General features: G+C 42.4%; 2 protein-coding genes across 3 annotated transcripts in view; one reads left to right on the top strand and one right to left on the bottom strand.

The window, feature by feature from the left end:
- abhd4 (abhydrolase domain containing 4, N-acyl phospholipase B) overlaps positions 1–472 on the bottom strand; it is a 22,476-nt gene extending 22,004 nt beyond the window's left edge. Inside the window, exon 1 of one of the 2 annotated variants that reach the window (XM_061936034.2) lies at positions 182–472. In XM_061936034.2, coding sequence (XP_061792018.1) covers positions 182–234 — 53 coding nt within the window. In that variant the 5' untranslated portion in view covers positions 235–472. Of the gene's footprint in view, positions 1–155 lie in introns of both variants that reach the window. The other variant, XM_061936043.1, reaches the window with a different exon arrangement.
- Positions 473–2,184: 1,712 nt separating this feature from the next.
- On the top strand, positions 2,185–9,369 carry dad1 (defender against cell death 1). Its single transcript, XM_061936054.1, has 3 exons — positions 2,185–2,491; positions 5,668–5,838; positions 9,214–9,369. The coding sequence occupies exons 1-2, from the start codon at positions 2,281–2,283 to the stop codon at positions 5,796–5,798; spliced, it is 342 nt and encodes a 113-aa protein (XP_061792038.1). The 5' UTR covers positions 2,185–2,280; the 3' UTR covers positions 5,799–5,838; positions 9,214–9,369.
- Positions 9,370–16,300: the final 6,931 nt, after the last annotated feature.

Below are 16,300 nucleotides of genomic sequence, written 5' to 3'. Positions count from 1 at the left end.
GTGTATATATGTATGTGTATTATTACCATCAACTTAACCCGATTCTAATGGTATCGTGTTCGTATTCGTTGTTACAAAAAGTGACATTTAATCAAAATGTTCCCAATATCTCGACAAAAACAAGTATTTGGATGACGTCACCGAGCCTGGTGTACCTGAGACGTTCCCATGTTAGACTTACTCCGGCTCGTAGTCGCTTTGCACCGGCGGCTCAGTAGCGGCGGTCGGATCCATTCATCGAACTATCCCGGTGACGACATACGGTAAGACGACCCTCGACATACAATCGTGGTTCCCTCCGTACCGCGAGCACCGAGCAGAGCGACTGCAATGTTTTGTAACTCGCACATTCTTTGGTCAGCTGACCGAGTACAAAGATTTTACCAATATGACGCGACGGCTCACCCGACGAGAAAATAAATAAATTTAAAAATAAATAAACGTGAACAAATTAGAAAAATGAAATGGCAAAATGTTACTCCGCGATTTTAACATTTTGAAATCTCCAAATCCAGAAGTAAATTAATCACAAATATGTGAAATATTCCGGAAGTATGGCGGATGTAGTAAACGTTTGGTGTGACAACTAAAACGTCAATCAAAGCAAACTATTGGGCTTGAATGGTTCCAAGTGCAGATTTTAATAGTCGACTCTTTTTTTTAATGAGCTGCATTTTTTTGAGTTATTTTAATAGTTAAGAAGCGTAATATTTAAATAGTGGCAGAGTGGGACGTCAATTTTCTCCTCGGTGCATTGTTTGTATTTTTGTTTTTTTAATTTTATAAACCTTTATTTACAAATTGCAACATTTACAAATAATTGAGGAATAATAATAATCAAAATAAGTACAAAATAAGTACAAAAACAGTACAAAACAGCGGTGCACGTCTTTGGTGGGCTGATCCGGATATGCTTGTTTTGTCAGTTCCGACTAAAAACTGTAATTTAAAAACATATTTAAAAACATGCAAATATATAAATATCGATATTTAAAAAAACAAAGCCATTCTTTCTTCACTATTCCACAAATAACTTTAACGTTTGTGGGGGAAAAAACAATGCATTTCACTCTCATAATGTATTGAAAAATAAATACGCTAGCAATAATTAAACCTATAAATCTATGTTTTAATGATACATTTTTATATGTTTATTTTGTTTCATTAGGAACAGAAAAAAAAAAGCTTGACCGAAATACAATTGATGTTGCACACGTAGCCATATTCGCTTGTTTTGTCATTTCCGACTAAAACTGTAATTTTTTTAAAATATTTAAAAACATGTAAATATATAAATATCGATATTTAAAAACAAAGCCATTCTTCTTCACTTTTCTCACAAATAACTTTAACGTTTGTAGGGTAAAAAAAACAATGCATTTCACTCGAATAATTAATTGGGGGGGGAAAATGCGTTAGCAGTAATTAAAGCTTTAAATATACGTGATAATAATGCCATGTTGTTTTTTATATATGTTTTTTTTTTGTTTCATTAGAGCAGGGGGAAAAAAAAAAAAAGCTTGACCGGAATACAATTGATGTTGCACACGCAGTCGCTTGTTTTGTCATTTCCGACTAAAACCGTAATTTTAAATATTATTTAAAAACATGTCAATACATAAATATGGATATTCAAAAACAAAGCCATTCTTCTTCACTTTTCCAAAAAATAACTTTAACGTTTGTGGACAAAAAACAAGCAACGCTTGTCACTGTCATAATAAAAAAAAATAAAAAATAAAAAATTGCGCTATCAGTAATTAAAGCTATAAATCTACGTGATAATAATGCCATGGGTTTTTTTAGATGTTTATTTTGTTTCATTAGAACACAAAAATAAAAGCTTTACCGGAAGTGGGTTAATCCGGATTCGCTTGTTTTGTCATTTCCGACTAAAACCGTAATTTTAAAAATTATTTAAAAAATGAGAAAAAAGTATATATATAAATATCGATATTTAAAAACAAAGCTATTCTTCTTCACTATTCCACAAATAACTTTAACGTTTGTGAGGAAAAAACAAGCAATGCATTTCACTCTCATAATGTATTGAAAAATAAATGCGCTAGCAGTAATTACAACTATAAATCTACGTGGTAATGATTAATTTTTATATGTTTATTTTGTTTCATTAAAACATAAAAAGATAAATAAAGCTTGACCGGAATACATTTGATGTTGCACACGTCACTGCTTCCGGTTTTTACGGACACGTCACTCATCCGCTAGAACAGCGCTGTCTTACCGGTGTAGCTTTATACCCCAAATAACGCCGCAATAATGTCGGCGTCGGTTTTGTCGGTGATTTCTCGGTTCCTGGAAGAATACACCACCTCCACGTCCAACAAACTGAAAGTGGTGGACGCGTATTTGTTGTACATTCTGCTGACGGGAGTGCTGCAGTTCCTCTACTGTCTGCTGGTCGGAACTTTCCCTTTCAACAGCTTTCTGTCGGGCTTCATCTCTTGCGTGGGCTCCTTCATCCTCGCTGGTGAGTTCAAAGTCACCGGAGAGAGTAAACAATTCATCCCTGAATGCCGAGTCAGGCTTTAAAAACAACAGTGCTAACGTGTGCTCTTGTGAAAGTTAGCAATTAGCATTAGCACGCTAAACATCAACAAACATCAATGCATTTTTATTCTAACATGCGGTTGACATGTACGGAAGTAGAATTGTCTCTTCATCAACTTATATATATCAATATGATATTAATAAATATCCATCCATCCATCTTCTTCCGCTTATCCGAGGTCGGGTCACGGGGGCAGCAGCCTAAGCAGAGAAGCCCAGACTTCCCTCACCCCAGCCACTTCGTCCAGCTCCTCCCGGGGGGATCCCGAGGCATTCCCAGGCCAGCTGGGAAGACATAGTTTTCCCAACATGTCCTGGGTCTTCCCCCTTGGCCTCCTGCCGGTCGGATGTGCCCCCAAACACCTCCCTAGGGAGGCGTATGGGTGGTATCCTGAGCAGAAATTGCCCGAACCACCTCATCTGGCTCCTCTCCATGTGGAGGAGCAGCGGCTTTACTTTGAGTTCCTCCTGGATGGCAGAGCTTCTCACCCTATCTCTAAGGGAGAGCCCCGCCACCCGGCGGAGGAAAGTCGTTTCGGCCGCTCGTACCCGTGATCTTGTCCTTTCGGTCATAACCCAAAGCTCATGACCAGATCCCGAGGCGTTCCCAGGCCAGCCGGGAAGACATAGTCTTCCTAACGTGTTCTGGGTCTTCCCCTTTGGCCTCCTGCCGGTCGAACGTGCCCCCAAACGCCTCCCTAGGGAGAGCGTTCGGGTGACATTCTGAGCAGATGCCCGAACCACCTCATCTGGCTCCTCTCCATGTGGAGGAGCATTGAGTTCCTCCCGAATGACAGAGCTTCTCACCCTATCACTAAGGGAGAGCCCCGCCACCCGGCGGAGGAAACTCATTTCGGCCGATTGTACCCGTGATCTTGTCCTTTCCGTCATAACCCAAAGCTCATGACCAGATCCTGAGGCGTTCCCAGGCCAGCCGGGAAGATATAGTCTTCCCAACGTGTTCTGGGTCTTCCCCTTTGGCCTCCTGCCGGTCGGACGTGCTCCCAAACGCCTCTCTAGGGAGGGCGTTCGGGTGGCATTCTGAGCAGATGCCCGAACCACCTCATCTGGCTCCTCTCCATGTGGAGGAGCATTGAGTTCCTCCCGAATGACAGAGCTTCTCACCCTATCACTAAGGGAGAGCCCCGCCACCCGGCGGAGGAAACTAATTTCGGCCGATTGTACCCGTGATCTTGTCCTTTCCGTCATAACCCAAAGCTCATGACCAGATCCTGAGGCGTTCCCAGGCCAGCCGGGAATACATAGTCTTCCCAACGTGTTCTGGGTCTTCCCCTTTGGCCTCCTGCCGGTCGGACGTGCCCCCAAACGCCTCCCTAGGGAGAGCGTTCGGGTGGCATTCTGACCAGATGCCCGAACCACCTCATCTGGCTCCTCTCCATGTGGAGGAGCATTGAGTTCTTCCCGAATGACAGAGCTTCTCACCCTATCACGAAGGGAGAGCCCCGCCACCCGGCGGAGGAAACTCATTTCGGCTGCTCGTATCCATGATCTTGTCCTTTCGGTCATAACCCAAAGCTCATGACCATAGGTGAGGATGGGAACGTAGATCGACCGGTAAATTGAGAGCTTTTCCTTCCGGCTCAGCTCCTTCTTCACCACAACGGATCGATACAGCGTCCGCATTACTGAAGACGCCGCACCGATCCGCCTGTCGATCTCACCATCCACTCTTCCCCCACTCGTGAACAAGACTCCGAGGTACTTGAACTCCTCCACCCATCCCTACTCCATTAACAAGTGAAAAGTCAAGGTCGGTCACGGCATGTTGTTGCCGTATATGTTGGAGGAGATTGTGAGACTGAAACAGTACAAAAAGAATGCCATTGTATGTCAATCATAACACTAATGTGGTAGCATATTATCTAATGCTCACGACGCTAGCGTGATTACATTACGATAGCACGTACAAATACGCACGGAAACGCTACTATTAAAAAATGGGACTGTTTAGTAATTATGAATCGGTTTTAGTTATATTGTAAAAAAATTCAAAGGTTGCATAGATTTCTATGGTGCGTTCGAGGAGTGCTTAGCTGGTGTAGACAACGTGGAGAAAATTATAACTGGAGATCTGAACACAGATATTCAACGCAGAGATGCGCCTGTCTTCAAATCTTACAGCAAGCTTTGTAATCTGCACGGCCTCTCCCAGCTAATAACACTACCCACAAAGGTGTGTGTGATTCCACCCAATCAACCATAGATCTCATTTTCACATCAGACCGGCATAACATAAAAAATTGTGGGGTCATGATCTGTGGTCTTAGTGACCACTATCTAACCTTCTGCACCCGCAAAATAACTAAACCCAAAGCCAATGGTCACATAACCGCTCAATCCAGATCCCTTAAAACATACTCCAGTGATAATTTCAACCTTAAATTAGGTGAGTGGGACTGGTCCCCTGTGCTCACGAGCAACCTGGTCGAATATGCTTGGGATCGCTTCAAAACAGCGTTCCTAGCGATAGTAAATGATATGGCTCCCGTGAGAACAGTCAGGTTCAAAGCCCGCTCTGAACCATGGATGAATCCAAACATATTAGCTGCCATAAAAGACAGAGACAGAAAATACTTCGAATACCAAAAGTGTAAATGGGTGAAAATCTACAATCTACTAATAAAAGTTTCAATCAATCAATCAATCAATGCATGGAGTGGTGAATGAAGAAACCATACGAGTAGACAGAACGACACTTGTAGTACTGGTTCATGAAACAGAAGGAAATACCGTAGGCGCCTGCAGTGAGCAAACTCGTCCAAAAGATGGCGCCATAGCGCAGACGGTAACACATCTTCTCACCCTTTCACAACCATTAGCGAAGGAAAATAATAAATTAGCCGCACCGTTCAGGGTTCAAAGCGTAGGAAAATGTAGCGTCTTATAGTCCGGAAAATACGGTAGTATTTGTTTTTCCGTTTTGGGGTCTTGTTCCGTTTTGAAGCATAGCATGATAGTATTGCAAGTGTGAGTACTAAATAAACTAAGTAAGGAGGGACTTGGCCTGTGTTTTATGTAAGTGTGTACATACCCATACATTATATATGATGCTGATGTTGTATGTGTTGTGTTTAGTATGTCTTCGTATCCAGATCAACCCACAGAACAAAGGGGACTTCCTGTCCATCTCACCGGAGAGAGCCTTTGCCGACTTTCTGTTCGCTCACACCGTCCTGCATCTTGTCGTCATGAACTTCATTGGCTGAAGAGCCGTTAATTTGCCTGACAGCAGCCCCTCTGTGGAAGGTGTGTATTTTAACGCGGTCTTTCCAAGCCGATACATTTACCGTGATCGGGAGATTCGATGGAACTAAGGCCCCTTCTAAGGTTATCCAGGGTAAATCCCACCTAACCTTACCCGTGGCCACACACAACAATGCCACCGTTTAAGACTCCGTCCGCAGCCGTAACGCAACCTAGTACGTATGCGCCATAGTCACCTCTGACCTGGAAGTGTATCCTTACCCTGTGTTTCAATGTAGACTATTGCCACGTTTCTTTGAACAGTAAACCTTGCTTGACTCACCATCAGCAGCTGTTAGACTATTGTAGTCACTCACACCTGAGCCATCATAATGGACGGGTGAAAGTAAATGATGTGATAAAGAACAACAACAGGACACTGTGCATGTAGGCTGAAATTGGCGGTCGTACTTGCAGACGCAACCACATCATGGCTTCACAATAGTTCCATCCATCCATCTTCAACCGCTTATCCGGAATCATGTCGTGGGGACAACAGCTCCAGCAGAGACCCCCAGACTTCCCTCTCCAGAGCAACATTAGAAACTTCCTCCTGGGGGATCCCGAAGTGTTCCCAGGCCAGAGAGGAGATGTAATTCCCCCCCATCTGGTCCTTGGCCTTCACCGGGGTCTCCTCCCAGTGGGATGTGCAACGAGGACCTCCCTAGGGAGACGCTCGTGAGGCATCCGCACGAGATGCCCGAATCACCTAAGCTGGCTCCTTTCTAAGCGAAGGAGCACCGGCTCTACTCCGAGTCTCTCTCGGGTGACTGAACTTCTCACCCTATCTCTACGGGAGATGCCAGCCACCCTTCTGAGGAAACTAATTTCGGCCGCTTTGGTCATGACCCACACTTTATGACCATAGGTGAGAGTAGGAATGTAGATAGCTCGGTAGGTGGCTCAGCTCTCGTTTTGTCACAATAGTTACGGAGTACAAAACTAGACGTTGAGTAATCGCTCGACTTACATCATGGACAATAACTAGTAGTAGTCTGCTTTGCCAGTCCAAATGCATTCGCTGTTTTTCGTAGTCTTCCCTTGTCCACTGGAGCCCGCATTGTCGTCTCTCCTTCGACAAATGGACAAAGTCTTTCACTAAGTAGAATCACAGCTGACCTGGACATTGGAAAGTCCTCTTGTCGTTCCTCGGACACAACACACTCGGTGACAAACATATCCCAACAGGCTGCCGTTCTTTCAGGCCTTATCCAAAACTGTCGCTCAACGTTGCCGTCTGAGAAGTGTTGTATCCCAAATAGCTGCAATCGCCCGTTTCCTTCTCTTAAGGTGTTCATGTGTGATTTCCACAAGCGTCTGTACATGTAGGAGGAGAAACACGGGCATGTCTGGATGACTCGCCTCCATCTGTCCAGTGGTTTCCGCCGAGTTACTGAACGGGTTGTTATGAAGCTGGCTGTGGCGCGTTCTTTCTGATGTCACTTCCTGTGTGGGCCGTGGTCTTTCTGGCGTCACTTCCTCTCCGAACTCCGTTTGTAAACGATCAATGAGTCCATACAAAGCTATTGCCGGATATTCAAGAAATAGACGGCGCACTTACCCGTGTAAAAAATTGTCTGAGGAGGGGAACCATAAACGCTGGTTTAGTGTGGCTTAAACAAAGCTTAGGTTAAATAATTATTCGTTTAAGGGGTTATCCGGTCTTAGTGTAGACATAGCCTAAATGGTGATGCCTTTTTTCAAGGCGGGAGTAAGAATAAGGTAAAAATCAGCGTCTAGGTAAGTAGTCTTGACATGTAATTGATTTTGTTTTGATGTCTTGTCTGAATTAGGCGAGTAGACTAGTGTTGAAGATGAGCTATTTATTTATAAGTACAAACAGTAACAATACCAGCGCTGAAAAGAAGGCCGTGCCCAACAAAGTCTGGCTCGTTCTCTCTCCGAGTTGTTTGGGGGTTGTCAAATGTAACTGGAAGTTAACCTAAGGGCATGTCTACACCCCTTAAACAAATAATTATTTAGCCTAAGCCCCGTTTCAGCCACACTAAACCATCGTTTGAGGTTCCCCTCCTCGGGACAGTTTTTCACACGGGTAAGTGCGCCGTGTATTTCTTGAATCTGCGGCTCTTGGCTTTGCATGGACTCATTGATCGTTTACAAACTGAGTTCGGAGAGGAAGTGACGTCAGAAAGAACGCGCAACAGCCAGCTTCATAATAAAGCGGTTTCAAAGCTAACCACTGGAAATATGGAGGCGAGTCATCCAGACATGTCCTTGTTTCTCCTTCTTCTACATGTACTGACGCTTGTGGGGATCACACATGAATACCTTAAGAGAAAGCCATTGCAGCTATTTGGGATACAACACTTCTCAGACGGCAAGAGAACTTTCCAATGTCCGGGTCAGCTGTGATTTTACTTAGCGAAAAACTTTGTCCATTTGTAGAAGGAGAGACAAGGAGAATACGGGCTCCCGTGGATGTGATAAAAAGGGTAGCGTGTGCTTTTGTATTACCTGAAGACTATGGAAAATGGCGAATGCTTTTGGACTGGCAAAGCAGACTGTACCAGTTATTGTCTGCCATGTATGTTGCGGACTCAACGTCTAGGTCCAGAGTATATAAAGTCCCCAAAAAGGAATGGACAAAGAAGGTGAAGGCAAAAGAGTGAGGAGTGTCCTGACCAGATATCTAGATCCCTAGATTGATTGTTGTAAAATGTTCTTTATCACATTGTTTACGTGTCCATTAAATATTTGATTAATTTATGATGTCTCAGGTGTGATTCACTACAATAGGGCCCCACAGCACACTGGATTCCAGTTAATTAAAAATACCACAACACTGGATATTGTTCAGATAAGTTACATTTAAGAACTTGCACACAAAGCAACACTGGAGGTGACTATGACGCATGCGTACTAACTAGATCGCGTTGCACCGGCTGGCGGAGGGGGTCTTAAACGACCATTGTGTGTGTGTGGACAAGGATAAGGTAAGGTGGGATTTACCCTGGATAACCTTAGTGTAGAAGGGGCCTTATTCTACAAACGCAGTAAGTTCAAACAGAAAGAATATCAGCGCGGAAAAGAAGTCCAGCTCGTTCTCTCTCGGTTGCGCCTCCTTTGCTTCCCCTCCGAGTAGTTTGGGCGTTGTCAAATGTAACTGGAAGTTAACCTTCGTCCACTCTCGCTTTGTCTCCTTCCTAACACCTCTTCTCACCATCCAAACCAAATAAGATAAAATCACAGAGTGTACTCATTGCATTTTGTCAGCAGTTATTTTTAAAATAGTATGGCTAACTTGTACCATTAACTGATATTTTTCAATTTAATGTAGTGACGAGTGTGTTATATGGAAACTTTTGTATAAATGTTTGTTTGTTTTACTAATCAAACTCATTGTTCCTTTGTTCCTAGATGCAGACGAGAGAAGTTATGAAAAAATAAAATCCTCAAGACATCTCTTTTTGTACCGCCTGATTACTACAGTTTGGATTTTTTTTGTTTTTGTTTATATTTGTCCATTTTCTAATTTGCTACGAGGCACACAAATAAAGATGGTGACACGTTTGAGACGGTGAACTTTCTTCTTTCTTTCATCTACAGGTTTTGACAGGATTCTAATTGATCATCCAGTGACCGAAAATAGATTTCAATTACAAGTAGAGTGTAAAAACAAGTGGCCTCTATATTGAAGTATTATCATATATATCTGATTTATGACACTTAAAGACTTTAAAGGTTTTTGGGTAAATTAGATTTGATCAAAAAAGTATCAATCTTACGGAGATTCCCGAGCTATTTTGAGAAATAACGAGGCACCACAGATCCCTTCCCCATCAACAAAAGTGCTACGGTAATCAAGCAGACTTTGTGAGAGCCAATGATTACTTTTGGAAAAATGATCATTCAGAACCTTCCATTTTTAAGCTCCAACACGAAAATGAGCAGTAAGTTTTAGAAGCCGAGCGCCAGAGGTGTGGACTCGAGTCACATGACTTGGACTCGAGTCATGAATTTGATGACTTTAGACTCGACTTGACAAAATGTGAAGAGACTTGCAACTCGACTTAGACTTTAACATCAATGACTTGTGACTTCACTTGGACTTGAGCCCTTTGACTTGACATGACTTGCCACTTTCCCCAAAATCCAAAGCTTAAAAAGTTATTTGGGAGCGCTTCGTATTTTTCATTTTCTTCGTCTGTCTATCAGCGTGTTATTCCTGTCAGCTGGTGTGCTGTCAGTACAACAGCCAATCAAATTAGAACTACGTTGTTTTAATCACACAGCATTCATCCAATCAAATTGCAGGACAACCAATGAACTAGAGTTGTCCAACAACGTGCCAGTGATAAACAATTATGTTAAAGTTGGTTTCGTTCGGGTATAAAAACTACGACTTGGTCAACAAAAAACGAATTGCGGTATGCAAATCACGCAGTTCGAATATTACAGATGGAGACGCAACAACTTCCAACTTCGTTCGACATTTGAAGTTGCACAAAAAAGGGTAAGTTCTGAATGTAAGATAACGTTTATTGGCTAAGTAACGTGACTTTTATTTGCTGTGTAGTTAAATCAGTGAGGCTGCAAACTCACTGCTAACGTTATAACCATAGACATCTTATAAGTAGACGCAGCATGGAGCGCTACTGCCTACTGGCGCAGACGAGGCGCGTGGCCGCCATCTTGGAGTGGTGATCCGCTCCACTCAGTGCAATTAATTTGGCAGGAGCAATGAACTGTCAGCGCATTTAATTCATTTTACCTCACTGAATACGACTGATTTTCACCCCCTTTTTTGTCATACGTGTAGCCATGATAACAGACACATGTTTTGGCGTGTTTTATTATTCATAGTTTGCTTAACAGTAATATAATATTCTTATACACTATAAATGACCAGACGTCCGAGATCAAAACTGGGAATATAATCCCAGAGAAGGGGGAAAAAAACGGTAATCTATTTTTAAATTGAAGAAACAATATGATTAGGTTATATATACATATGTGTGTATCCTACATAAACAATGTATGAATACATTAGATATCTATATATCTTAGGGACATATAGACTGTATCTCTGTTGCTTCAGCAGCAGAGAGTTTATTCTGTCTTGACACTTTGTATTGATATTTTCTATTACATTCTTCCCTTAAATGATAATGTTTGCAGTGATTGTTTTATATGTATTATTTTATGTAAGTCGCTTTGGATAAAAGCGTCTGCCAAATACTTAAACATATATAAACACCTGAAAGTCTTCATATCAGCTAAAACCACCAATCTGTTTCACTGGATTCAGAATAAAACCAAATTCTGTTCAACCCAACAATGTTAGTATTTGAATATTGTTACTTGAAGACTGATTCCTGGTTACAATTATACTGTTAAGAAAGTATTGTCTTATACTTTGCCTAAAATGAGAATGCATCATAATCAGTGGCGGCTGGTGAATTTTGTTTTAGGTGGGGCTGAAAGTTTGTAAAGCAAACCCCTGTAGGGGCGTCATCCTCCCCCAGAAGATTTCTTTGTGATTTTCACATACAAATATTGAAGATCTTTGATCCTTCTCAACTCTGTGGTAATATTATTTTCATAAAATACAACCAATAGTACGTTAATGTTAAATCTCACTTGTGAAAAGTAATCCCCCGATTCCTATTTTCAACAGTCCGCTCATTTGAGCAGGAAAACGGTGAACACCACTATCTTTGTTTTCTACCTGTCATCTGTCAGTTTCGGCTGCTCGCCGGCTCCTCATCAGCACTTCAAGATGGCGGCCAAATTGCTCACGTCACAGCAACCAATGCTGCGTCTACTTATAAGATGTCTATGGTTATAACGTCATTGCAAACACGGCAATCTGTTGCGTCCACTGCAGTTTGCTACCTTATTCATACTTTTTGTCAAGTGATTTTTTTTTAAGCAGGGTTTCATGAGGTACCTATACATAACGTTACGTTAGTCAATGTATCACACACAGTAACGTAACGTTAGACGGCAGTCAGCAGCACCGCGTATTTTAGCCACCTACAAAAAGACAAACATGGTCAAATAAAGGTCAGTTAAAATGTATACTATATTAAGAATATGTGTACATATTGCATAGGGTCCTGACATCTATAAAGTACAACTCTATTCATTGTTATGTTCATATATTTGTTATGTTTTTCATGTGTACGCACACATAAACACACATACAGTATGAGATGAGATCAATGAGATAAGGTAAGAACAGGATAGAAACTGCTGTGGAACTAGTTACAATGCAATATGCCATGGAAATACAATGTTAACACTTTTGTGCAAATAAGTACAGTTGCACTTGTTTTTTTTTCAAATGTGTTTATTCTGTAAAGGAATGAGTTACATGTTTAAAATGACTGGTTAATAGTGCTATTTTGAAGTGCAATGTCAGCACTATCTTTTTCCCTGCAATTTCAAATGCACTTGTTTTAATAAATAAATACAGCGTTTTAAAAGCATACACAATCTGTGTAAATATATTAGTCTGTGGTTAAATGACTTGAAAGGACTCGAAACTCAAAATGCAGGACTTGGGACTTGACTTGAGACTTTCCAGTCTTGACTTTGGACTTGACTCGGACTTGCCCTGTCTTGACTCGGCACTTGACTCGAGACTTGAGGGTAAAGACTTGAGACTTACTTGTGACTTGCAAAGCAATGACTTGGTCCCACCTCTGCCGAGCGCTACCCAGATGTAGCTTTATTGAAACACTAGCATCCGCAGCATTGCTAAGTGCTAAACGTACAAGTTAACAATAATTTTTTTTTAAACATTAAAATATTTCCACTCTTGAACAGAATGCTCACTAATTCAGTTTAGATGAAGAATCACAATACTCACGAGGGGTTAAAAAAAAGTTGCAACAAGCATATTTTGTGTCTTTTTCGCCATCTTGAGGGATTAAAAAAGTCTACCAGCCTGTGGCCACATTTGTCTACTACCAAGTGAGAGATGCATGAATTATAATCTAAAATGTACTTTTAGCAAGTTTGAGGAGAAGCAGCCGTCGGCTCAGTGTATCAACAATAGCCACGTAGCATTATCGCACTACTCAATCAATCAATGTTTACTTATATAGCCCTAAATCACAAGTGTCTCAAAGGGCTGCACAAGCCACAACGACATCTTCGGCTCAGATCCCACATCAGGGCAAGGAAAAACTCAACCCAATGGGACAATGAGAAACCTTAGAGGGGACCGCAGATGTGGGGACCCCCAATGGACGTCGAGTGGATCTAGCATAATATTGTGAGAGTCCAGTCCATAGTGGATCTAACATACAGTAATAGTGTGAGAGTCCAGTCCATAGTGGATCTAACATAATAGTGTGAGAGTCCAGTCCATAGAGGATCTAACATAATAGTGTGAGAGTCCAGTCCATAGTGGATCTAACATAATAGTGTGAGAGTCTAGTCCATAGTGGATCTAACATAATAGTGTGAGAGTCCAGTCCATAGTGGATGTAGCATAATAGTGTGAGAGTCCAGTCCATAGTGGATCTAACATAATAGTGTGAGAGTCCAGTCCATAGTGGATCTAACATAATAGTGAGAGTCCAGTCCATAGTGGATCATTCATAATAGTGAGAGTCCAGTCCATAGTGGATCTAACATAATAGTGTGAGAGTCCAGTCCATAGTGGATCTAACATAATAGTGAGAGTCCAGTCCATAGTGGATCTAGCATAATATTGTGAGAGTCCAGTTCATAGTGGATCTAACATAATAGTGAGAGTCCAGTACATAGTGGATCTAACATAATAGTGAGAGTCCAGTCCATAGTGGATCATTCATAATAGTGAGAGTCCAGTCCATAGTGAATCTAACATAATAGTGAGAGTCCAGCCCATAGTGGATCTAACATAATAGTGTGAGAGTCCAGTCCATAGTGGATCTAACATAATAGTGAGAGTCCAGTCCATAGTGGATCTAACATAATAGTGTGAGAGTCCAGTCCATAGTGGATCTAACATAATAGTGTGAGTCCAGTCCGTAGTGGATCTAACATAATAGTGTGAGAGTCCAGTCCATAGTGGATCTAACATAATAGTGAGAGTCCAGTCCATAGTGGATCTAACATAATAGTGAGAGTCCAGTCCATAGTGGATCTAACATAATAGTGTGAGAGTCCAGTCCATAGTGGATATACCATAATATTGTGAGAGTCCAGTCCATAGTGGATCTAACATAATAGTGAGAATCCAGTCCATAATGGATCCAACATAATAGTGTGAGAGTCCAGTCCATAGTGGATCCAACAAAAATAGTGTGCGAGTCCAGTCCATAGTGGATCTAACATAATAGTGACAGTCCAGTCCATAGTGGATCTAACATAATAGTGACAGTCCAGTCAATAGTGGATCTAACATAATAGTGTGAGAGTCCAGTCCATAGTGAATCTAGCATAATAGTGTGAGAGTCCAGGCCATAGTGGATCTAACATAATAGTGAGAGTCCAGTCCATAGTGGATCTAACATAATAGTGACAGTCCAGTCCATAGTGGATCTAACATAATAGTGTGAGAGTCCAGTCCATAGTGGATCTAACATAATAGTGACAGTCCAGTCCATAGTGGATCTAACATAATAGTGTGAGAGTCCAGTTCATAGTGGATCTCGCATAATAGTGTGAGAATCCAGTCCATAGTGGATCTAACATAATAATGAGAGGAATAGTGGATCTAACATAATAGTGAGAGTTCAGTCCATAGTGGATCTAACATAATATTGTGAGAGTTCAGTCCATAGTGGATCATTCATAATAGTGAGAGTCCAGTCCGTAGTGGATCTAACATAATAGTGAGAGTTCAGTCCATAGTGGATCTAACATAATAGTGTGAGAGTCCAGTCCATAGTGGATCATTCATAATAGTGAGAGTCCAGTCCATAGTGGATCTAACATAATAGTGTGAGTGTCCAGTCCATAGTGGATCATTCATAATAGTGAGAGTCCAGTCCATAGTGGATCTAACATAATAGTGTGAGAGTCCAGTCCATAGTGGATCTAACATAATAGTGTGAGAGTCCAGTCCATAGTGGATCTAACATAATAGTGTGAGAGTCCAGTCCATAGTGGATCTAACGTAATATTGTGAGAGTCCAGTCCATAGTGGATCTAACATATTAGTGAGAGTCCAGTCCATAGTGGGGCCAGCAGGAGATGTCCCCATCCGATGCACAGGCGAGTGGTCCACCCCGGGTCCCGACTTTGGACAGCCAGCGCTTCATCCGTGGCCACCGAACCTGTGCCCACCCCCCCTCCACGATGTGCCGTCTGCGTTAGCACTTTTAATAACAATATCGCTCATATTTGATTAAATTTCAGGTCACGACATGTAAACGGAGTTTTGTAGCCGCTTTCTGGATGTTTCTAGAGAATATAATGAGCGCAACAGAGGACCCTCCATCTGTTGACTCAATTATTAAGCTTTGTATTCACGATTTCAAATGCATAAAAAAAGCCAACAGAAGGATTGTGAATGACAAACAGCACATCTCTTTCACATTTTTGCGTATTTCCAGTATCCATCCATCCATCTTCTTCTGCTTATCTGAGGTCGGGTCGCGGGGGCGGCAGTCTAAGCAGGGAAGCCCAGACTTCCCTCTCCCCAGCCACTTCGTCCAGCTCTTCCAGGGGGATCCCGAGGCTTTCCCAGGCCAGCCGGGAGACATTGATTGATTGATTGATTGAAACTTGTATTAGTAGATTGCACAGTACAGTACATATTCCGTACAACTGACCACTAAATGGTAACACCCCAATAAGTTTTTCAACTTGTTTAAGTCGGGGTCCATGTTAATCAATTCATGGTAAATAGTCTACCCAACGTGTCCTGGGTTTTCCCTGTGGCCTCCTACCGGTCGGACATTATTTGAGATTCTTTTTTTAATGACATCACATAAAAATGCAATGGGTGACCCTTCGAGCTGCAGTCCTTTGCTCTATCAACTGAGCTATCGAAGGATTTGCTGTGGTCTCTTTAAAATCCATCCATCCATTTATCTTCTTCCAGCCCTTATCCGAGGTCGTTTCCAGGCCAGCCGGGAGACATAGTCTTCCTAACGTGTCCTGGGTCTTCCCCGTGGCCTCCTACCGGTCGGACGTGCCCTAAACACCTCCCTAGGGAGGCGTTCGGGTGGCATCCTGACCAGATGCCCGAACCACCTCATCTGGCTCCTCTCCATGTGGAGGAGCAGGGGCTTTACTTTGAGCTCCTCCCGGATGACAGAGCTTCTCACCCTATCTCTAAGGGAGAGGCTCGCCACCCGGCGGAGGAAACTCATTTCGGCCGCTTGTACCCGTGAACTTGTCCTTTCGGTCATAACCCAAAGCTCATGACCATAGGTGAGGATGGGAACGTAGATCGACCGGTAAATTGAGAGCTTTGCCTTCCGGCTCAGCTCCTTCTTCACCCCAACGGATCGATACAGCGTCCGCATTACTGAAGACGCCGCACCGATCCGCCTGTCGA

Source organism: Nerophis lumbriciformis, linkage group LG03 (genome assembly GCF_033978685.3).
Source record: "Nerophis lumbriciformis linkage group LG03, RoL_Nlum_v2.1, whole genome shotgun sequence".
In the NCBI taxonomy this organism is placed as follows: Eukaryota; Metazoa; Chordata; class Actinopteri; order Syngnathiformes; family Syngnathidae; genus Nerophis; species Nerophis lumbriciformis.
Note: the sequence above shows the minus strand (reverse complement) of the source record. Positions and strands in the feature narration are given on the sequence as shown.